We start from the raw sequence: 21,605 nt of genomic DNA, 5'->3' as shown, positions 1-21,605 counted from the left end.
TGGCTCTCTGGATCAACTCTTAGGATTTCTACACATATTTCCAGATTTTCTCTGATAATCCAACACTCAATGTATTGTAAACTAAATTTATAATTTCATTCTTCCTCTCCCCTCCCACTCCCTAAATTTATTCTTTTTTCTGACTTTCAGTCTTAGTACACAGTGGCAACACCCTTCCACTCAAGAATCAGAGTCAGTTTCACTTCCTGCTTTTACCCCGCTCACTCAAATTTGTAATTCCTTGTGTGTTTCCTCCCTCCAACCCTCCTTTCCGTTCCCAGGGAGTGGGACCTCTTCATCCAACCTGAGAGCGGCCTCCTTCCAGGTCCCGCCTCCCTCTTTTCTTTCCTGATCCCTCTATGTGTCTGGTGGGTGAGCTGAGCTTGCTCAGGAATCTTCTCCCTCTCTCCCTCTCTCTTTTAGCTAAAGTGGGAGCACCTGTAGGCAGGAAACGTGACATGTACTCTATTTCCCTAGCACCCAACATGATGCCTGGTGAGTGCTTTATGAATGAATGAATGAACAAATGAATGATCGATAGCCTTTTCTCCTTGGCTCATGGATAGGATCAGGTACTACAGGGAGCTGGGATAGTGGTTTCCAAATGCTTTATTTTCCCTTTAATAGTTCAGCAGAGCTTAAACCATGTCCTCACCTACCTCTTCCCCCATGCCCCTTACTGCCACTACCACCCCGTGTTTGAGCTGGGCAAGCAGTTTGTTTGCCCTGCCTGGAGGATTACAGCCATGATGCAACACACCTGGATCCCGGAAGTCCCACCGTCCATGTATGGGCCCAAGGGGTGATGCGCAGCCGCGTTCCGCAGGCCCAGGCCTGCCCCCCGAGAGCAGGCCCCGAGACGCCCAGGCATGTCTTCCTCTCAGCGGCAGAAAGAATTCCCATGCAGCTCCCAGCAGCCGCGAGGGGAGGCTTTCCAGAAACTTGCCCTTGAAGATGCTCTGATAAGGAAAACAGACATGTTCTTTGGCAGGTTGTAATCACGGTTGGGCAGGATGGCGTAGGACTGAGTCTCCCAATGTCTAGACAACTGTGATCTAGGCACAGCTTTGACATATTTTAATTACAAGCCACTTCATAGTGTAAGGTGACCCACTTGGAAGTTACCAAGGGCTTATCGGCAAGAGTGCTCACTTCTTTTGCAGCAGCTGCAAATGGAGTCAGAACTGTAATGAATGCACTGATGAGAACGGGCTCCCTGGCCTGGAAGGCATGTGTGAGATGCTAGAAGGGACTCCCTTTTCTCCTGTTACCTGTGAGGCCTTCAAGCTCCTCTGCTACAGACCGTCCATATGTAAATGCACTGGGGTCAGTCTTCTGGAGCGGGTGGTCCACACCTGGATTTGAGGCTCTCCTGTACAGCTGTCTTCTATGGGTTGGGTACCAGATGTGTATCCCGCATTGAGGCGCTATGATGAAATGGAGTTTCCCCTGGCTTTGTGACATCTGAGGTTGTTTCCTCAACCTGAGCCCAGCTGTTTCATTGGTGAAAGATGAGAAAACCCCCGCCTTTATGCAACTTGGATTCCCTTCCTTCTCCCTCAAAACCTGTGCTTCAAAGCAAATTGTTTAACAAACAAGCTTGCATATAGGGGTGGGCAAAAGTGGCCCTACAGGTGTGAGTACACAAGACAGAGTTTATTTTTGTATTATTTATTAGTTATTGCATTATTTATTTATATTGTTTGTCTTCTTGTTATTGTTATTATTTAGTATCCTTACTTATGAGTTATCTTTCAGGTAATGATGGCTGGTAATTTAACCTACTTTTGCCCATCCCTGTATATTAGATAATATCTTCCCTCTACTTTTCACAAGTCTTTAGTTACTTCACTGCCCATCAGCATTGCTAAGCAGACCCAGACAACCTGTATTCACACTAAATTGACACAATGCCAGGTAAAATGAAGTAAGAGTGGTGGTTAATAGCTTGGGGCCCAGAGTTGGACAGATCTGGGTGTGAAACTTAGCTCTGCCTCTTACCAGATGCCAGTCTTTGGACAGTGAGACCTTAACTTCAGTGTCTTCATCAGAAATAGGGAGATAAAAGTCACTATCTTGTAAGTTAGTTTCTGCCTCATTTAATAAGGTGATATGTGTAAGACCACAAGACAGTGCATCTTTTAAATAGTGGCTGTGATATTGCAGAACCTCTGAGTGCATCCTGATCTGGGGTAAAGTAGGAGTTGATTGAATTCATGTATTCATTTGGCAGCCCACTCCTGTGGTCAGGGACTGTTCTGGTTCCTGGGGTACAGCATGAATAAGGGAGGCAAGGCCCCTCCTGGTGGAACTCACATTCTGGAGGAAAAGACCCACGTGAACTAGTTAACAAATGAAACAGATTTAGGGTCGCAACAAAGGCTGTGCACAAAATGAACAGGGGGTTATGATAGAATAAACAGGGTGGAGCTGGGAAAGTATCTCTGAGTAACGTGATGTTCGAGCCGAGAACTGAATGGTGAGAAGGAGTTGAGTGCAAAGATCTGGGGGAAGTACGTCTCAGGCAGCAGGAACAGCAAGGCAACCATCAGACTTTGGGAGACATTGAAAATGGCCTCTGGGCTCCCATGAATACCTTCCTGGACCCCTTAAGGACAGAGGTTACAAGGGTCAGGCAGGATGATCCAAGCCAATAGTTGGGGAAAAGTCTAAAATATTTACTGTCCGACCCTTCACAGAAAATGCATGCCAACCCCTGATCTAAAGTCCCTTCCAGGTCGGTCAGCGTGTGTACCCATGAGCTCCGGCACAGAGCTGGTGCAGGGCACAGCAGCCTGGCCATCTCCTGGGGCCCAGGCTCCAGTTGGGCTCCTCCACCATGATTAAGGATATCCTCATAAAAGGAGTGTATCTTCCCCAAGGAATGCCAACCACAGCCTTTGAACTGGTGGGATCACACCATCCACATCCCTGGATGGACTGGACCACGAGCTATTTGAGGTCAAAGTGCTGATTCCACTCCTGGGACTCCTTCTCAGGAAGAAGGGAAGGAGGAGAAGAGGCACCGATCATTGCTACCATTTACCGAATGCCCCCCACAGGCTCTTTTATGAACAATTCTGCAGTTTATTGATGCCATCTCCATAGCAACCCTAGGGGAACGTGAGGTCTCTAACTTGAGTGTACTAGGCTGCTGTGCTCAAAGGCACACAGCTGGCAAATGGCCTTCGGACCTCAGAACCCCGCCCGTCACTTCACCAGCATCTGTGCGGTTCCTCAGTGGTGTTCTGAGGGCTGGTGTGTCTTTACCTGTTTGCATGCCTGGATTAAGCAGTTTAGACCCCTAAGCCATATTTATTCAGCACCTCCCATATGGGGCTAGAGACCCACTAGAAGTAGAAGATGAAAGAGGCCTGCGTATTCTTACAGTGAATTCTTAGCATGCATTCTTACCCACCACCTCCTCCGTAGGGAATATTCCGGGGCTCTTGGCAGGGTGGACCAGATATGGCTGTGGAGCGGCAGCTGTGTCCTTGTGCTCCGTGGGCCCTCCGCCCAGCCCTGGGCTGGCTGCAGAAACAGCTGCTGGGCTCAGGTAAATAGTCTCTCCTTTGCTGACCTCAGAGCAATAGGAGTAGGTGAACGTGGAAGGAATGCTGGCCTTTCCCCAGATCTGTTCCTAGGCCCATCGTGGCCTTTCTGTAAAGGCCAGCCCAGGACGAGGTCAGCCTTGCCTGTGGCCATGAGTGGCTATGGGGTGAGTTGGCACCAGGAGAGGAGTCACAGTACCCATGAGGGAGAGGATAGGGGCCAGAAAGGCCCTAACAGTTGGGAGGAGGGTGGCACAGAGGGCAACGTAGAAGAAAGAGCCGTATGCCAGAGTCACAAGGACGGGGAGCGACTCCTCCTCTGCCCTTGATTAGCTGTGTGGTCTTAGGCAAGTGTAACCCGGCAGATCCGAGTTTGTGCTTTGGCGGTAGATGTCTGCGTCCAAATGCCATTTCCTTCTTCCTAACTGTGACATTAGCTTGGGTCTCTCCTTAACCCTTCCGTGCCTTGTTTCCTAACTGTGGGATGCTGTGAGGTTTGAATGAATCGATGCCTGTGAAACACATCGATCGGTGCTTGACCCAGAGGAAGAGCTCAGTAACTGCCAGCTCTGCCAAGTCCTGCCAGCCCTGAGTCTCAGTGTCTCCACTGTGACTGGGAAAGGCCAGGCCGCTTTCGCAGTGGACATGAGTGAGTGTCCTTTAAGCCTCTGCTGCAGGGCTGGCATTTGTAAGATACTCAGCGATGCTTCTCCTGGCCTCAGTCGTGGCACCTGTTGAGTGGAAATGTTTGTCATCGGGTAGGTTGATGGCTGCTGGTGGCAGCCCTGGCTGGGTTCTCTGTTTGGGAAAGTGTAGGTGCGTGGATGCTGCCTTTATCTTTGGATTAAGTTGCCCATGATGTGACCCTTTCCAAAAGTCACTGAGTCCTGGCCAGGAAGGGCATCTTGGCATGGCTGTGGTTTTCCTACTAGGTCCTGTCATACCTGCTGCTCTCCCAGCCACCACACCAGTTTGGTCCCCAAAGGTGCTGGCCCACCCAGGGCCTGCCAAGTACTCCTGCCTCTTTTTTCTAATTACCCCTGAGTACTTGCCTGTGCCAGGTGAGTTGTTTGGGATGCAAAGGCAAGCCAGATAAGCCGTTACTTTTGAGGAGGTCATAGCAAGTCAGAGAGACAGACTTGAAAAATAATTTAAATTCACTGGTATATGGATCAATGGAGGGCTGTGTGGGTTCCCAGTCTACAATCTCCCTCTCCATAATTACCTGCCGTGGCCTCTATGGCACAGTGGTTAAAAGCATGGTCTCTGGAGCCAGGCACCTGGGTTTGAATCCAGCTCCATCTCTTAATAGTTAGAGCTGTGAAAATGGCACAGTGGGAATGGGTTGTTGTGGATAAAGGACTGTGAGTGCTGGCTATGTGGGGACCCCTCCCCGACTGAACTCTCAGCTTATAAAAGCCAACGCTTGCTAAGTGACTAAAAAGAAAAAGAGAAAGTGATAAAAATGAACTAGTGTATCTGTTTCTGGATGCTGGATTGTTTGTGTATCTTAGTGCTACTTTTCCCCCCACATATGGATCATAGCCCCAGGGTTTTTAGCTTTGAATATATCTGGATTCAGTGCATTTTGGGGTCTCTTTCTCTTGTTCCTCCTAAAGGAATGTGAGGTTCCTTCATGCCCTTTTTGGGGTCTTGGGAGGACATGTGACTTCTGCTCTCCCAAAGGGAGGGAAGGAAGGGAAGGCAGCTGGCTGGTCGGCAGAGCCCCGCTACAGCACTCTGGACTAGAAGCGTCTTACCGATAAGAGTGCACCGAGATGCCCGCACCAGAGCCCAGAGAGCAGGAGCTCACAGGGTCGACTGGAAGAAAGAGCACTGCTAGGGAGGAAAACTAACGCTTTAAGAAGCAAAATATATGTAAATTTCACATCAAATAATTTGTTTAAGATATGTGCATTCATTGTATGTACATTTTACCTTAAAAAATAACTTGAACAAGTATTGAACTCTAGTTAATGATAGGCATCCTAAAGTATTTGAGAAGAAATGTACTAATTCTTCAATTTAGTTGAAATGTACCAAAAATTTAGATAAATTGATGAATGGGTAGAGGGATGGGTGGATGAACAGATAGGTATGTGATAAAGCAAGAAGAGTAAAATCTAGTTATAGAATCTAGGTGGCCGGTATTTGGGTGGTCACTAAAATTCTTTCAGCTTTTCAGTATAGTATTTGAAAAGTTTTATAATAAAATATTGGGGGGCCCTAACCGGTTTGGCTCAGTGGATAGAGCATCAGCCTGCAGACTGAAGGGTCCTAGGTTTGATTCTGGTCAAGGGAATGTACCTTGGTTGTGGGCACATCCCCAGTAGGGAGTGTGCAGGAGGCAGCTGATCAATGTTTCTCTGATCGATGTTTCTAACTCTCTATCCCTCTTCCTCTCCCTTCCTCTGTAAAAAATCAATAAAATATATATTTTTAAAAAGATTCAATATTTAAAAAATAATTAAAAATAAATAAAATATTGGGGGAAATATTGTGAGGCTACTAGATTGAAAATGAAATAAAAAGCCCACGGTGAAAAAAATATGCAAGTAGCTGCTAGAAATATTTATAAACATTCAAAATGTTGTTGTAGCTGGATGTTAATAGGAAGAAATATAAAACGAAGCCTGTAGAATTTTTTACAGTAGATTTCTTTCTTGTATCTGAATATGTATATTTAGGGAAAGAATGTTTTAGGCAGAGGACCAAGCAAGTGAAAGGCCCTGCGAGAGCTTAGTGAGGGCATTAGGCTGGTGTGCAGAAAGGGAGGGGAGAGGGAGGGGAGCTGAAGACATAGGGAAATTGGAGGGCAAGGTCACGTAGGGCCTCAAGGCCGTGATAAGGACTGATTTTGAGTCCCATGTGACAAGGGGGTGACCAGATCTGAATTTAGAAGGACCGCTCTGGTTGCTGTGGGGGTGGACTGTGAGGGCACAAGGGTGGAAGCAGAGAGACCAGGTAGGAGCCCTCAAATCAGGACAGGAGAGGGATGACATGTCTTGAATTAGGGTGGCAGCGCGGAGGAAGTAACACTGATTGGATTTTGGATCCCTTCTGAAAGTAGAGTCAACAGGATTTTTTGGTGAATCCGTTGTGAGGTGAGGGGAAAGGACTCGAGGTTGATTCCAGAAAGTGGATGTGCATTGACTGAGATAGCAATGACTGGCAAGCGCCTCTGAGGAGGGGAGCAGGGTTTTGGGGGGTGCAGTGAGGGTGGGGTGATCAAAGTTTGTGGATCTCTTGTTGGAGCTGCAAGGAATGACAGTGAGCTGTTGGTTATGAGTCTGGGAGTTTGGGGGCTGGGGATAACCTGCCTGCAGATGACCTTCAAGCCATGGAAGTAAGTGATGTAAAGTACAGGTCAAGAAGAGAAGAGGACGGAGATTGAGCCCAGGCTTTCCCTAGTACAGAGGTCAGGAAGAGGGGGGACCAGCAAAGGCACCTGAGCATCTCTGGTCAAGGCAGAGGGAGGAGATCCAAGAGAGTGGATCGCCTGTTTCCAGTGCTGGGGAGCTGGTGTCTTCACCTCTGTGTCTCTTCTCTCTTCTTACCACCTTTGTTATTGCTCTGGAAGCAGCTCTCCTAAACTAGTTTCATTCTACTCCAAATCCATAGTAGCCAAAGGGAGGGGGGGAGTTCAGACCCTGTCTGACATTCCGGCCCTCCATCATCTGGCTCCCTCCCAGAGAGGTTTTGTCCTCCCACCATTGCTCAGCACCACACTCACCTCAACTCACCAATCTCCCCATTCCCTCCAAACCACCCCCTCCTTCTCAGCCTGGACCTCAGTGTGCCGTTTCCTCTGTCTCTCCAAATCCCAGCTTTAATTCTCCACTGAGGAGAAGCGCCTCTGAGGAGTGTTACTGGAGAGCAGGCAGAGAAAGCAGGATACCTTTTCCCATTTCCTTCCTGTAACTGTCTGAGGTTAGTGAGGGGTGTGTAATGTTACTCAGGAATAACTGGGCGTGACTGAGATGCAGGGAGTCACACGGGGGCAGACATGTCAAATCGGATTGGAACAGCCCTTGAAGTACCACAAAGAGGCCCTGCCTGGCCACCCCCTGGCAGAGACTCCTCCATGGCTAGATGGCTAAACCTAAGGTGACTGCGTCTCTCCTGATCCCCTCTCTGAGATCCTCTCCTCCGCCCCTGCCCGCCCCCCCTTTGCCCCCCATTAGCAGCATCCTGCAGAGTAGGGCTGTGAGGCCAGGCCCCAGGGCAAGCCCCTCATGTGGCTGGCCCCTTGGATATGAAAGCTCAGTCCTGTGATTCTGCACTGGGCTGTTTTGACTCGTGGTAACCCAGTAGCAGTCAGGGCCCCCCTGCCTGAGTTAGATAAGCAGCATGCCCTGAAAGCCAGCGAGGCTGGAAACCACACCAGGAAGCGTGGTGGCACGTCCCTGGAACCAGAGCGATGCCGGGAGGTGGCCTGTGGGTCAGCAGGCTGGGAGGGCCACTGCTACCAGGGATACAGCACATGCCTGACCCTGTGTCTCTTGGCTCATCTTGCAGCCTGGGCACTGGAAAAGGCTTGCACTGACCATGCCCAAATCCACGACTGCTGTGGCACCTGCCCGAGCGGCTTCCCAGGACCTAGATGGGCTCTAGCTCCATCCGCCTGTAAGCTGCCACCCGGGGATGCAGAGCAGGCTCAGCCCCGATGCGGACGCGCGCTTAGAGCTTCGTGTGGAGTGGAGGCCGCTCTGCACTGGGGGCAGGGAAGGACTGGAAAAGGCCTCACGTCACTGACCACACGCCCGAGGTCAGGCTTACTGAGCGGTTTGAGCACACGCCTTGGACCCACACTGCCTGGGTCGGCATCCAAACTGGACCACTCACTGGTTCTGTGATCGTGGAGAAGTTTCTGACACTCTTTTGTCTCTTTGTTTAACTCAAAAATGGGGGTGAAGTGGGGACCTGGAGCCAGTTGCTTAACGTCCCCGTGCCTCAGTGTCCTCATTTGCAAAGTGGAGGTGATTGCGACAGGGCAGAGGCAGTTGGAAAGATGAAATGCATAAAGGGGTCAGGACGGTGCCGGGGCAGTGGAAAGTGCTGGGCGGGCGCAGTACGTTTAGACACGATAAGCTTCCTTTTCCGTGAGGTGCAGAGCCTGGGGAAGCCAGCTGGTGAACGCAGCCCGCATCTGCCTGCTGCCTCCACATGCTGGCTTTCTGCACCCCCTCCTCGGAGGGTCCGCACACAGAGCTCCCCAGGAAATCAGAGGCAGAATTCAGAACCGGAAACCAAGTCTCCAGGCAGCTGGATAGCTAACCCCTGGCTTCGCCCCTGGCTCCCCTGTGACTCCTTCTGGGGACTGGATCCTGTTAGCATTCCTGGTGCAGTCCCAGCACACCCACCCACTGGTGGGTTGGGAGATGCACGTGTCACCAGGAAGTGGGTAGTGTTTGCAGGGTTCCTCTGGGATGGCACAGGCATCTGTGTGCGCTGGGGCCACCCCGGCCCTGGGCCTTGACTGTGGGCCAGTCCCCTCGTGCCCTCTTCCCACCCCTTGATAATAGGAGGCCGACTTTTCCATGTGGTGTTTGTCTCTCCCTGCGAATGTGGAGGCCTAAGCACCGCCAAGCTTATCGGTACAATGGATTTCCTGCTGGTGTTGGATCGGCCCTGGTCCCCGTTGGGTAATAAATTTATGTCGCCCGAGCGCACATATCTGCTGACGTCTGTGATGCTGGTGGCCTTGGCAGACCCCAGCTCCCCCAGCCTGGGTGGGAATCTGCAGGCATAAACCCTGGCTGACGTGTACTGAGCGTCCCGGTTAGGCCTGGAGAGCCAGAACTGGCTGGGTGGTGAGGATGTGGGAAGGCCATTCATCCATCAACTGTTTATTGAGGCTCCTGTGTGCCCACCCCTGTGCTGGGCTCTGAGCAGACAGAGGACACTCACGCTGACCTGGGAATCAGATGCAGATAATTATACCACGGGCAGCTTCCTTCTGGGGTAGCTCTAAGGACAGAGCCGGTGCGAGGAACGCACAGCCTAATTTGGGGCTGCGGGGTTGAGTTTTAATGAAATGTTTTCTTTCCTGGCAGTCGTCCTCAGCAGGGATAGCCCGGCTGGGCCCGGGAAAGGGGGTGAGCTCCTTGGGGGTTGAAAGTATCAGAACCTTTGCATCCATGGTGTTTGGACCAGCCCAACATCCAGAGCACCCACTGTGGGCACCCCGGGGATGCCCTCTTCTCTCCTGCTCCTCTGCCCAGGTGTGTACCAGCGGGGGCATTTGGCCTCTCGTCAGAATTCTGAGTTCCCGTGTTAATCATAACAAGCGTGTTCCAAGAGGAACTGGCCTGGCCCCTGCAGCCAGCCCTCGCTCCTGCCTTGGTACATCTGCACCAAATTTCCCCCCTGCAGATGAGTAGGCCCATTGGTATTTATTTTGACTTTAGATTGTGGTATGAGTGATGTCTCTGCAATTTCAGGCCTGAAGTATATGCCGGGGCCCAGGGTGTTGGGAAAACGGAGCTTTCACGCATGGGATCCAGGTCTAGCGGGGGAGGGCGGGGCCAGAAGCAGTCCACCAGCGACTGTGTGCACGAAAAATGCACAGCAGCTCCCCAACTTGCGGGAGGGGCTGTCCTGCCTTGTCCTGGGAGCAGTATTGGGTCAGGCATCCTGGATAGGCGGGCTCCCCTCCTTCTCCTCCTGCCCTTCCTCACCCCACATCCTCCCGCCCCCTCTCCATCTCTGGCCCTGGAGTGACAGAACTCGGCAAACAGGAAAAGATGCACTAACTGCAAAGAAATGCAGTGAATTCAAACCTAACCCCAAAGCCAACCTCACAAGCGCTGAGGTTTGGAGTCTGGCTTTCGGAAGCCTGTCATGGTCTGGCTATGTCCGAGCGGAGCCCGAGGCGCTGGGGGCATGAGATAAGCCGCGGAGCTGGCCTCAGAGGAGTTGGCCCTCGCCAGCCAGCTCCCACCAGAAAGGAAGCCCAGGGAGCTGCAGGCGCGCTGGAGGGAGTCCTATCTCAGCAGTGACTTCATTCCCCCCGGTGGGGCTTCCACAGACCCTAAGCCCCACGGATCGGATCGTGGTGTGGGAGCTTTGATAGGCCTGTTTGTGCTTTCCCTTCGGGACGCTGCCGGCCCCGATGAGTGATAACTGGATGATGGAGTATTTGCCAGGGGAAGGGGAATGCGTTTTTGTAAGATAAGGTTGGATTCCCGGCAGAAGGGAAGTTTCTGAATGCCTCTGCAATGTCCAGCTGCGAGGAGTGGGTGCAGCTCTCCTTCCCTGTCACTGTGCTGTGGTATCCTGAGTTATTTAACACCGCCCCCCCCCCCACCCCCAGGTGAACTCTTACCTCGGGAAGTTGCCCCAGGGCTGCCTGGGAGTAGGGCAGGGTGCTGTGTAGGGGTGTCTCTGATCCTCTCTGTCAGAATACTGCCCTTTTTTGCTGTTTTTGTTTTGTTTTTGTTTTTGTTTTCTTTTGTTTTTAACAGTATTGGTGCTCCTGATAAGATTTTGTTTGAACAAAGGGCTTGTGTCCCACATAACTAGCAAGGTCACTGTGTCTACCCTTCTCTCCAAAATGGCTGCAGCTTCCTTGGGGAAGTCTTATTCAACATCACTGTGTCCATTAAGACCTAGCATGGGACTTGCACAGAATCCTCTTTGTCGCCTCTGTCCACCGTGACCAGGCCTACAGCACCAAAGCCATACCCCTACTCCTGTTATTTAAGACCTTCAGCATCTGGCTCCAGACAAACTTCTCCTTCTCCTCCCTTCCCCAACGTATCCTTCTCTCCATCCATCTAGAACTTCTCTTTCTTTCCCTTTGAATCTTCTTTTTATTCCTGGCAAACCAGAATCAGAACAGCATGGCGTGCTCTGGAGTGAGACCACCTGGGTTTGAATCCTGGCTCTGCCCCTTTCCGTCTATGATACCGTGGGCCAAAGACTTAGCTGCTTTGTGCCTCAGTTCTTCCAGCTGTGAAATGGGGATGACAATAGTTCCTCTTAGATGTGTTGTGAGGATTGAGAGCAAAAACACATAAAGCACTGAAACCAGCACCTGCACATAGCAAGTGCTCGACAAACATAGGCTGTGGTGGTGGTGGGATGATGATGATGATGATGATGATGATGATGATGATGATGATGATGATGAAGATGAAGGAAGAGGAGGATAAAGAGGAGGAGATGATAGTGGGGGTGGTGTGATTTCAAAGACCTTCTCTGTGAAGTCTTTTCCAGCTCACCAGGTAGGATTAGCTTTTCCCCTTCTGGGCTCCAGATAGAACTAGTTATTGATTTCTACCAGTGTGTGTCACACTTGACACCATATGCTTTTTTTCTCATATAATTATTTTGCTAAGATATAATTCACTTGCCATAACATGTATAATTCAAAGCATACAGGCCAATGGTTTTAGTATATTCACAAATATGTTCGACCATCATTGCGATCTAATCCCCATAAAAAGAAATCCTATACCCTTCAGCAGCCACTTCCCAATCTCCCCCCTTTCCAAATGGACTCCTACAGGATGTGTCCTTTTGTGTCTGTTTCTCCCCCCACTTAATATCATGTTTTCAAGGCTCATTCATATATCAGCACTTCATTCTTTTTCATAGCTGAATAGTACTCTATGGTGAGGCTATCCCACATTTTGTTATGCATCAGCAAATGGACACTTGGGTTATTTGGGCTGTTATGACTAATGCTGCTATGAACATTCATGTACAAGTCTTTGTGTGGGCATATGTTTTCATTCTCTTCAGTACGAACCTAGAAGCAGAGTGGTCGGCTCATGTGGTAACTCTGTGTCTAACTCTGTGAGCAAAGGCCTAACTGTTCCAAAGCACCCGCACCTTTGTACGTTCCCGCCAGCAGTGCGAGGGCTCCCGTCCCCCCAGCTCCTTGCCAACACTTGTTGTTGTCTGACTTCTTGGTTACAGCCATCCCAGCGGGTCTAAAGGGACATCTCAGAGTGGCTTTCACTTGCATTTCCTTGATGGCTAATGATGTGGAGCATCTTTTCCTGTGCTTACCGGCCATTCGTATATCTTCTTAAAGAAATGTCTATTCAGATTGTCTTCCCGTTGGTTAACTGGGTTATTGGTCTTTTTATTGTTGAGCTGTAAAATTCTTTATGATAATAATTCCTTATCAGATATATGATTTGCAGATACTTTTTCCCACCTGTGGGTCATCTTTTCACTTTCTTCATAGTAGCCTTTAAAGCACAGACGTTTTTAATTTTGATGAAGTTCAATTTATGTCTTTCTTCCATTGTTGTTTATGCTCCTGGTATCACATCTAAGAAACCATTGCCTAAGCAAGGTCACAAAGATGTGCCGTCAGCTTTTAAAAAGCAATCTTAGTTTTAACAACCCTACAAGGAGAGGGTAGCAGACCCATGTCACCGAAGAAGAAACTAAGAGGTCAAATGCCAGAGCTGGGACGAAAGCCCAGTTCAGTCTGACTCTGAACCTCACGTATATCTAACCGTGCCTCCCCGCAAGTCCCTTTACCTCTGTGTCCCTCACTGGGCTTGGCACAGTGCCTGGTGCACAGCAGGCCCACGGGTGGTGAACACTGGATGGATGAATGGCAGGTCCTGACAGGCGCTTGTTTTGTCTGCGCTTGCTGGTCGAGTTGGGTGGATGGGGTTTGCTGCTGACCGTCGGTTTGTGTCTACGATGCTAGAGTCACTGAGTGTCTCTCTCCGCTCTCACCTCTGCAGTGTCTCATCGTTGGGGGAGGACCATGTGGTTTGCGCACGGCCATTGAACTTGCCTACCTGGGGGCCAAAGTGGTCGTGGTGGAGAAGAGGGACACCTTCTCCCGGAACAACGTACTGCACCTCTGGCCTTTCACCATCCATGACCTGCGGGGCCTGGGAGCCAAGAAGTTCTATGGGAAGTTCTGTGCTGGCTCCATCGACCACATCAGTGAGTGGCGCCAGTGGTGGCACCCCAGGAGGAGAGGGGGCTGACCTGGGGACACATCTCTGCGCATTGAGGAGTCCCCAGAATGTTCCATCGTGCAAGTCCCTGGGAGCTCCACACATCCAACAGGCAGATATTTAGTGAAGGACCTGCTCTGTGCCGTGGGCCAGGCCCTATGCTTGGCCACCTAGGCTCTGAGCACCATGAGGTCAAGGACTATGGCATGTCTTGTTCACCAGAGTATCTCCAGAGCATAAAAGAGTGCTTGCACATAGTAGGTGCTCAGTAAACGTCTGCTGAGTGAATGAATGGAATATGGAAAACCGAGGCAGAGGTACTTAGCATACTCTGCACCAAGAGAGCTCACCGAGGTTTTGTCAGTAATGAAATGTGCTTTAATAGAGGAGTCAGACTTGCTAGAGGAGTTCGGAAGAGGGAGCCACACAAAGCCATTAAATGGGCCAGGTTGTCGAGGGCCTTTTGGGCAAGAAGCATTGCCGGTTCTGGGGAACCCTGGCAGCTTTTAGAAGAAAGGAATGTCACCACTCCTCATACCAAGTTTTATTGCACTTTAACGAGAGGACATCATGATGATGTTCATTCAGAAAAGGAGGGGGAAGAGAGGGCATGGGTTTCGGGGCCTGGGCCATCCCTGAATGCTTAGGTAGGGCGAGATGGGAGCTGAGGCCCTTCTGCCCAGATGTTACTCATGCCTGGGTCTCGTGGGGCAAGATCTGTGCAGACGCACGTTGGGAGAGCAGCCTCGCTCCTCCCATAAAGGAAGGAAGTCTTTGGCCATTTTATATCTAGTCACTCATAAACGTTAGGGGATTCATACTATGGGGAGAGTTCAAGGTTTGAACAGATTTGGCTCCAAAATCTGCCTTGCCCAGTTTTCCTGTGTGACTTGGGTCAAATTCCTTACCTTCTTCAAGCCCCAGTTTTGTCTCCCATAAATGTGATTAGTGCCTGCCTACCAGGATTGCTGAGGACTAAATAAGGTCAAGTTTGTAATGTGCTTATCATTGTACCTGGTGCATAGTAGGTATTCAGGAAATGCTTAACATCTAAGGATGTACAGGGAGCAAGAAGCAGCCAGGGTCCCCACGTTTCAAAATTCAGAATTCAAAACATGGGTGGGAGGAGAATCCTGAAATCTATGTTTTTATGAGGACAAGAACTGATGGGAAATGGCTATGGGATTCAAGCGGGAATGCCTGGAGAGAATTATCAGCTACATGGGGTATAATTTAGTCAGATGCAGGAGAACTTACCAGACGCGGCCCCGGAGTTTATTCCCACTCTGAGATGAGAAAGTTCCATGAGTCCATTGGAAAGTAATTTGGATTTGCCCAGAAAGTTGCAGTGTCAGCTTTCAGGGTATTCCCTACCACCCACTGAAAGAATGTATGTTGGTTTCCACTTTACAACAACAGCATTGAGCACCGCTTTCTCATCAGACCTTCCCGAGAGGCAGACCTGGCCACCGGCAGGCCTGGGAGGGCCCCGGGCTGTTGGGCTGCCTTCTGGGCCAGCGGCCCCCCTCTGCTCCCAGTTAACTCCTAGGCCCTGGGAATATCCCAGTGTGCAGGAGCACTGGCAGGACCGTGGAACTGAGACTCAGCGTGATCATTGTCAAGGGCAGCCCCAGTGCCTGTGAGAAGAGAGGCAGGTATAATTTATTGAGCACCTACTGTGTGCTGGAAACATATAGCCTACCATAAGGAGAGGCCAGGCCTGTTTCCAGGCCCAGCCGATCGGCTTCCTTGCAGACGGACCATGATCTCCAGCCCCAGCTGTGTTCTGCACAGCTGTTCTCAACTTGTCCTGTGTCAGCATCTTCCTCCAGTTCCCACAGTGGCTGTTCCAAACCTCCACCGCAGCCTCCTCGTTCTTAGCAGCTGGCCTCCCTCCCATGCTTTGGGGAAGAGAAGCCACCAGCAGGCACTTCCCATTCCAGCTCCCTCTCCTTCCTCCTCTACCCGTGTACCTACTCCTTCTTTTCAACCCAATGTCAGAGGCAGAGCTGACCACCTCCTCTCCACACTGGTCCCTCTTGATTCCTTCTCCCCTTTTCACCTGCCCCATCACTTAGTCTTCCCGCTTCTCACCTCACACTGCCCCTCCTCGGTCCTTTGTTACTGCCCGTTACTTTTCTTTACTTCCAAGTATTTATTCTAGAAAGAGATGTAGACTTTGTCTATACTTTCCATTCATGCCTCCTTGCATTCTAGTCTGATTTCTTCCCAACCACTGAGCTCATGAGATTTTCACCAAGGTCTCCAGAAGCTTCCTATCTCCCAAGTGCCCTGGCCTCCCATAGTCTCAGTATTCCTTCATCTCTCCGTGGGATGTGGTATTCTCGGTCCCTCCCCCTCTCTAGGCTTTCAGGACTGCAGCTCTGCCCCCAACCACCATGCCCTGCCCCATTCTGTGTACCTGTGTTTCCCCCATTAGAGCGGGTGTGTCCTATCTCCTGGGCCTAGCATGGCACCTGGCTCCTTGTAGATGCTCAGTAAATGCTAAATGAGCAAAGCCCACGAAATAGAGAGGGACCCACAGAGAGTTTAAAACTGCACTCTACAGAAACATATTGGAAGCAACCATGTTTGTGCTGAATAGTAGGGGACAAAGTAGAGAAACAGGGTGCCACATATTGGGGGTTTCAGGTAAGAAGTCGAGAACATAGGTCCAGCTTTGTTTGTTTGTTTGTTTGTTAATTCGCTCCCTAGGATATTTTTCCCATTGATTTTTCAGAGAGAGTGGAAGAGAGGAGGGGGAGAGAGAGCGAGCAAGAGAGAAACATCGTTGGTGAGAGAGACACATTGATTGGTTGCCTCTTGCACACACCCTGACTGGAGCTAGGGATTAAACCTGCAATCCACGAACATGCCCTTGACCAGGAATCGAACTTGTGACCCTTTGATGCACAGGCCGATAATCTAACCACTGAGCACACTGGCCAGGGTATGAGCCCAGCTTTGTGGAGAGAATTCCCCACCTCACTCCTTACCCTGGATGGCTAGGAGCTTAGGTTTAGGTTCCCAAAGAATGAGCCAGTTGATGACTGATTTTACTTCTGGCCTTTTATTCCCTCTCTCTCTCTCCCTCTCTCTCTCTACTGTTTTTTCATCTTTATCTTACTAAACCCAGAGCCCAGCTGAGGACGGAGGCAGGAAAGAGAGCCTCCATCATTACAGCATGATCTGACAGCTAGAGCACAGTCTTAGAATCCGACAGAGCTGGGTCCACATTCTAGTTTGGCTTCCATGTGACCCTGAGTGAGCAAGTCACTTAGCCTCGTTAACCCTCAATTTCTCATTGATAAGATGAGAGTAATTATCCCAAAGGGGCACTGTAAGGGTTAGATCAGAAGACACAGAGTACTTGACACATAATTAGTGCCCAGTAATGATCATTATTGATATATTGCTATACTCAGAGATCACTGAGCAGTGATTATATAATGTTCTATATACAAGAGGCATCCAGGCATTGCTTCTGACAGCTGGTCTCTCTTTCCCTTCCTTTCTAACAGGTATTCGTCAGTTACAGCTCATCCTATTCAAGGTGGCCCTGATCTTGGGAGTTGAAATCCATGTGAATGTGGAGTTTGTGAAGGTTCTGGAGCCTCCTGAAGATCAAGAAAACCACAGTACAGTATAACTTTCCTCTTCTGCCTGGAAATGAGGCATTGCAAGTGGAAATTACATTTGCCGCTCTTGATAATTTGACAGTTATTCTTATTTGGAGCTGTTTGACATAATTTCATCAGTGGCTATTTTACCTTTTTGACCATTGCTATCACTTTAGGTTTGCTCTTCAGCTCACAGGGGATATAGTATTAAGCCACAAAACCTGTAATTTGATTATCCTGCCACTAGGAGGTGCCACTTTGACAAAGGAAGTCCAATCAGGAGTAGGCTAGAAGATAGATTTGGTTGTCTGATCAAGTTCATTCACATGCTCTTCAAGCTGTTTGTGTACACACAGATATGAGGATACACTTGATGTCCCTGCATGGTAGTATTAAAGTCCAGTAAAGAATGTGAAGTTTCTAGAGCAAGTATGAAATACATGTTCAAAATATTATTTGGTATATAATATTTTTAAGCTTTATTGAAGTATAATTTACAAATCATAAAATTCACCCATTGTAGTTATGTCTTGTTTAGCAACCCCTCCTTTTTTAGGATTTGTATGTAAATTCTGATGCTGTATGTACACTAGATCAGAGAGTTTGTTCATGACGCCTTTGCATCGTCCTTATTATCAAAATCTTCTCCTGCCTGGGCAGGGCTTTCAGTTTTGAGCCAGATCGTGTCAGAGACCTCACAGTTTCACACACGGCTACAACTCTGACTTCTCCTGTCTTAGCCAGAATATTGAGAACTTAGGGGAGGTGTTATTTGGCTTTTGTCGCTGGGCATCCATTAAACTCTGAGACCCATGTGCTGTTCATCTTCCCCAGACCTCCCATGGATATTAAATTCTGATTATGGGTAGCCATCAATGTTTCACTTGAATATGGTTTCATAAAAGACTGTGTGCTGCACAATGGAACATTTTGAGCATAATGAAGTAGGAAGTCAAACTGGTTTCATTACACCCTGCACATCCTTTTGGGTCTCTTTTGCAATGGAAGGGCCCTGAGGAACCTGGGGACTATGAAGAGAACATGGGAGAATCTGTTGAAAAATATAAGGTCTAAGTGAGACTGGTTTGAGAATCATTGAGGATAGACTCCCAGCCTTTACCTATAGAAACCAGTAAAACCAGGCATGGAGTTGGCGCTGCTGGTTAACTTCATCTTGGACTGAACTGACACTAAAGCCAGAAGGACTCCAGATTCCAGTGTGAATCTGGACAGCGCTGGGTCTTTCCTCTGGAGGCTCTGTCTGGGGCGCCTACACCAGGTGGCATTGTCCCTTTCTCATGGCCAACACAGAGGGGGTATAATCACTCTCTCTTCCCACCACTCTCTGTGCCAACTCATCTCCTTTTTCTGTCCTGGTAGAAATTGGCTGGCGGGCAGAATTTCTCCCTGCTGACCACTCCCTGTCGGAGTTCGAGTTCGATGTCATCATCGGTGCCGATGGGCGCAGGAACACACTGGAAGGTGAAGACTCTTCTTTTTGGCACCAAGGATGGGGAGACAAGTGGGAGGGGGTGTATCCAGAAGAGGGTGGAGAAGAGGGGGTGAGGTGACAGGTGCCAAAGCTGGAGAGGGTCTTGATGGAAGGGCAGGCCACCCTGTCTTGCCTGAGGTGAGTGTCTAGATAGCAGCCATTTAATTCTCTCTGAACCTTGGTTTTTCCAACTGTAAAATGTGGAAAACCAAACCCCGTTAGAGCATCGTTATAAGGGCTGGGGAAGGACTCCTATATACAAATGCTTTGTGAAGGTTAAATGCCATGAAAATTAAAAGAAAAAAATCAACCCCCCTTTATTGAGCACCTGCCAACGTTCAAGCCGTGGTGCTAAGCACTTTCCTACTTACTTCATCTCAGAAAAGCATTTGTATATCATTAATGGCATCTGTTTGCTGCGGAGGATAATGCTCTAGAGGAGGAGCCCTGCTATTCTCATGACTTTTAAGCACATTCAGTGCTGGGCAGGAAGATGAGTTTTGCCCAAACTGTCAGGGTGCAAAACTGCTTCTCTGAGTTGTAAACTGGGGAGCACATGTTTTCTTGGGTTAGGACCTGGTTAGGGTGAGAGAGGAGTCGCATTGCCAGGGAATGCCTTCAGGCACCTCCACCCCGGCCCCAAGACTAATTGGTGCGCAGGTTGTACTCACTGGCACTAACTGTACTAGTCTGAGACCAGGGGTTGTGGGTGAATCTTCCCATGTGGCATCTCTTTGATGAGCACAGGTCTGCTTTTCGAGCTTGCCCGGCTCAAGGGCTGCAGACAGAGACGTCTGACTGCGGAGGCACCTTCTCTGAGGATGGAACACACTCCCCGACATAGGGCTCATCCGAGAGAATTCAGGATGTGAGGTTGGCCCGCCGAGGCCCTTCCCACCTGCTGTGGGAACAGTGCGGTCCCTCTCTCTCCACCTCACACCTGTTCCCCTGCAATCAGTAACCAATATCTGACAAAGAATTTTTAAGCTGCCAACCTGGATATTGTGCTGTTGGAGTTTATGATGGTGTGAGGAAACTCAGTTTGAATATTTGAAAATTCGGGATCCATGCTCAGCTTGTGTGTAGTTTGGTATTTCGTGAACATGACTGGTGGGCTGGGGAGGACGAGCCATTTGAGCAACTTGGGACCAAGAAGGTAGGCCAGTGCAGAGTCTCTGAATCAGCACTATTAACATTTTGGGCAGATAATTCTTCATCATGGGGACATCCCTGGCCTCTACCCACTTGACACCAAGTGGTACCCCCAGTTGTGGCAACCAGAAATGTCTCAACACTTTGCCAAATGCCTTCTGGCGGGGACACAAAATCACCCCCCATTAAGAAATATTAGACTAGAGAAACATGGCCATTTCTGACCATTTTTGACAAAGTTCTAATGAAGAATGACTCAAAGGAGTGGGTATACAGTAGAAACCCAAGAGTTTTAGTCAAAGGGATTTTTGACAGAGAAGTTTGGGAATCAGCATGAGGCTTGATGATATGGTGAGGGGATGTGGGGGCGTTCCCACAGCTGGCTGGAGACAAAGGTCCTGTCCAGTGAGTCTGCTGGGACCGTGAGTTTCGCTGACCGATGGACGTCGGAGAGCAGCTTTCTCAGTCATCTTCTCCAGCTTTCACACCAAGTCCAGAAGAAAGACCCACTCCTTCCCGTTCCCTCCGCAGGCTTCAGGAGGAAAGAGTTCCGTGGGAAGTTGGCTATCGCAATCACCGCCAACTTCATAAACAGAAACAGCACCGCCGAGGCCAAGGTGGAGGAGATCAGTGGCGTGGCCTTCATCTTCAATCAGAAGTTCTTCCAGGACCTTAAGGAAGAAACAGGTGAGACTGTCACCTTTCTCCAGACCAGGCCACCGTCACTTCCCCGAGGAGCTGCTGCCTTCCTCAGCTCTGGGGACTGGGATACTCACTCCGATTGAGTGGAAGCAGGGATTTCTCCTTAATAACGGGCAGGATTCCTTCCAGGACAAGAGGGATTCTTGAGGGAAAGTTCTAGATGTTGTATGTGACTATAGATACCTACTTATTTACTCAGGAAACATTTACGGAATGCCCATTATGTCCTGGGATTGAATATTGTGGGATATAAAGCCAAGGCTGACACAGTCCCCACCGGACGCAGCTCCTGTCCAGGGAGGGACCCCGCGTTACCCCTCCTAATGCAGCCCGGTCGGGCTGTGTGGAGATCAGCGTGAGATTCAGGGAGCGCTCTGAGTGGGGAGCCAGTCACCTGGGGGTGGTCCCTGCAGAAGCCCAGGTGCTTTTGTGCAGTGTGCCAGCTGCCCTTCCTCCCAGGGGTCCAGGGATGCTTAGGGAGCTGGACACTCAACCAGGTCCTTGAGGAACGTATTCGTTTATTTACTTGACAAATATGCATTGAATGCCCACGAGGTGCCAGACGGTGTTCAAGGGTGTGAGACAGAGAAGTGGGCCAAACCAAACCCACTCCTGGAGCATCGCGGGAGACTCAGTAAACAAATGACGCCGCAGGTGGTCTGTATGGGGGGGGGGAAGTGAGGCACAAAACGCCCGCCCCCAATTAAGACATTTCCAGATTTTTTTTTCCTTATTAACCTAATTTAAAGATCTCTCTCTCCTTGAAAAGGGAGTGTGACAACAATGGTAAATCTTTACACTAAAAATACTAGTAAATCATCCACACCCAGCACCCCTGGCCCGGGATGCTCATTTTCAATGCTTCTCAGTGACTTTTCACCTGCATCCCTACCTTTTCCATGGACCTAGCTCCCCTGATAGTGCCAATACTCTTTGTTATTCTGCTTTTCTCATTCAGCCTCACACGATAAATACTGTCCCTGTGGCCGCCTAGTCGTCCTGATGGCAGCTTTGGCAGAATAGCTCATTCAGTGGATGTATTGTCACTGCTTAATTGTTTACTCCATGGGGTGGCAAGCTGGCCGGCCACATGTTTCTGTCTTGCCTTTGAGCAAGGCATCATTTAAATATCTTTCAATGGCTGAAGAAAAAT

General features: G+C 49.6%; 1 protein-coding gene across 2 annotated transcripts in view; it reads left to right on the top strand.

The window, feature by feature from the left end:
* MICAL2 (microtubule associated monooxygenase, calponin and LIM domain containing 2) overlaps positions 1-21,605 on the top strand; it is a gene marked incomplete at its 3' end in the record, with an annotated part of 205,588 nt that overhangs the window by 75,035 nt on the left and 108,948 nt on the right. For both annotated transcript variants that reach the window (XM_081098896.1, XM_081098895.1), the window contains exons 4-7: positions 13,265-13,472; positions 17,008-17,124; positions 18,487-18,588; positions 20,282-20,437. In XM_081098896.1, the coding sequence (XP_080955022.1) occupies positions 13,265-13,472; positions 17,008-17,124; positions 18,487-18,588; positions 20,282-20,437 (583 nt within the window). The remainder of the gene's footprint in view (positions 1-13,264; positions 13,473-17,007; positions 17,125-18,486; positions 18,589-20,281; positions 20,438-21,605) is intronic.

Source organism: Myotis nattereri, assembly GCF_964212035.1.
Source record: "Myotis nattereri genome assembly, chromosome: 9".
In the NCBI taxonomy this organism is placed as follows: domain Eukaryota; kingdom Metazoa; phylum Chordata; class Mammalia; order Chiroptera; family Vespertilionidae; genus Myotis; species Myotis nattereri.
This window is presented reverse-complemented; position numbering and strand designations above follow the sequence as displayed.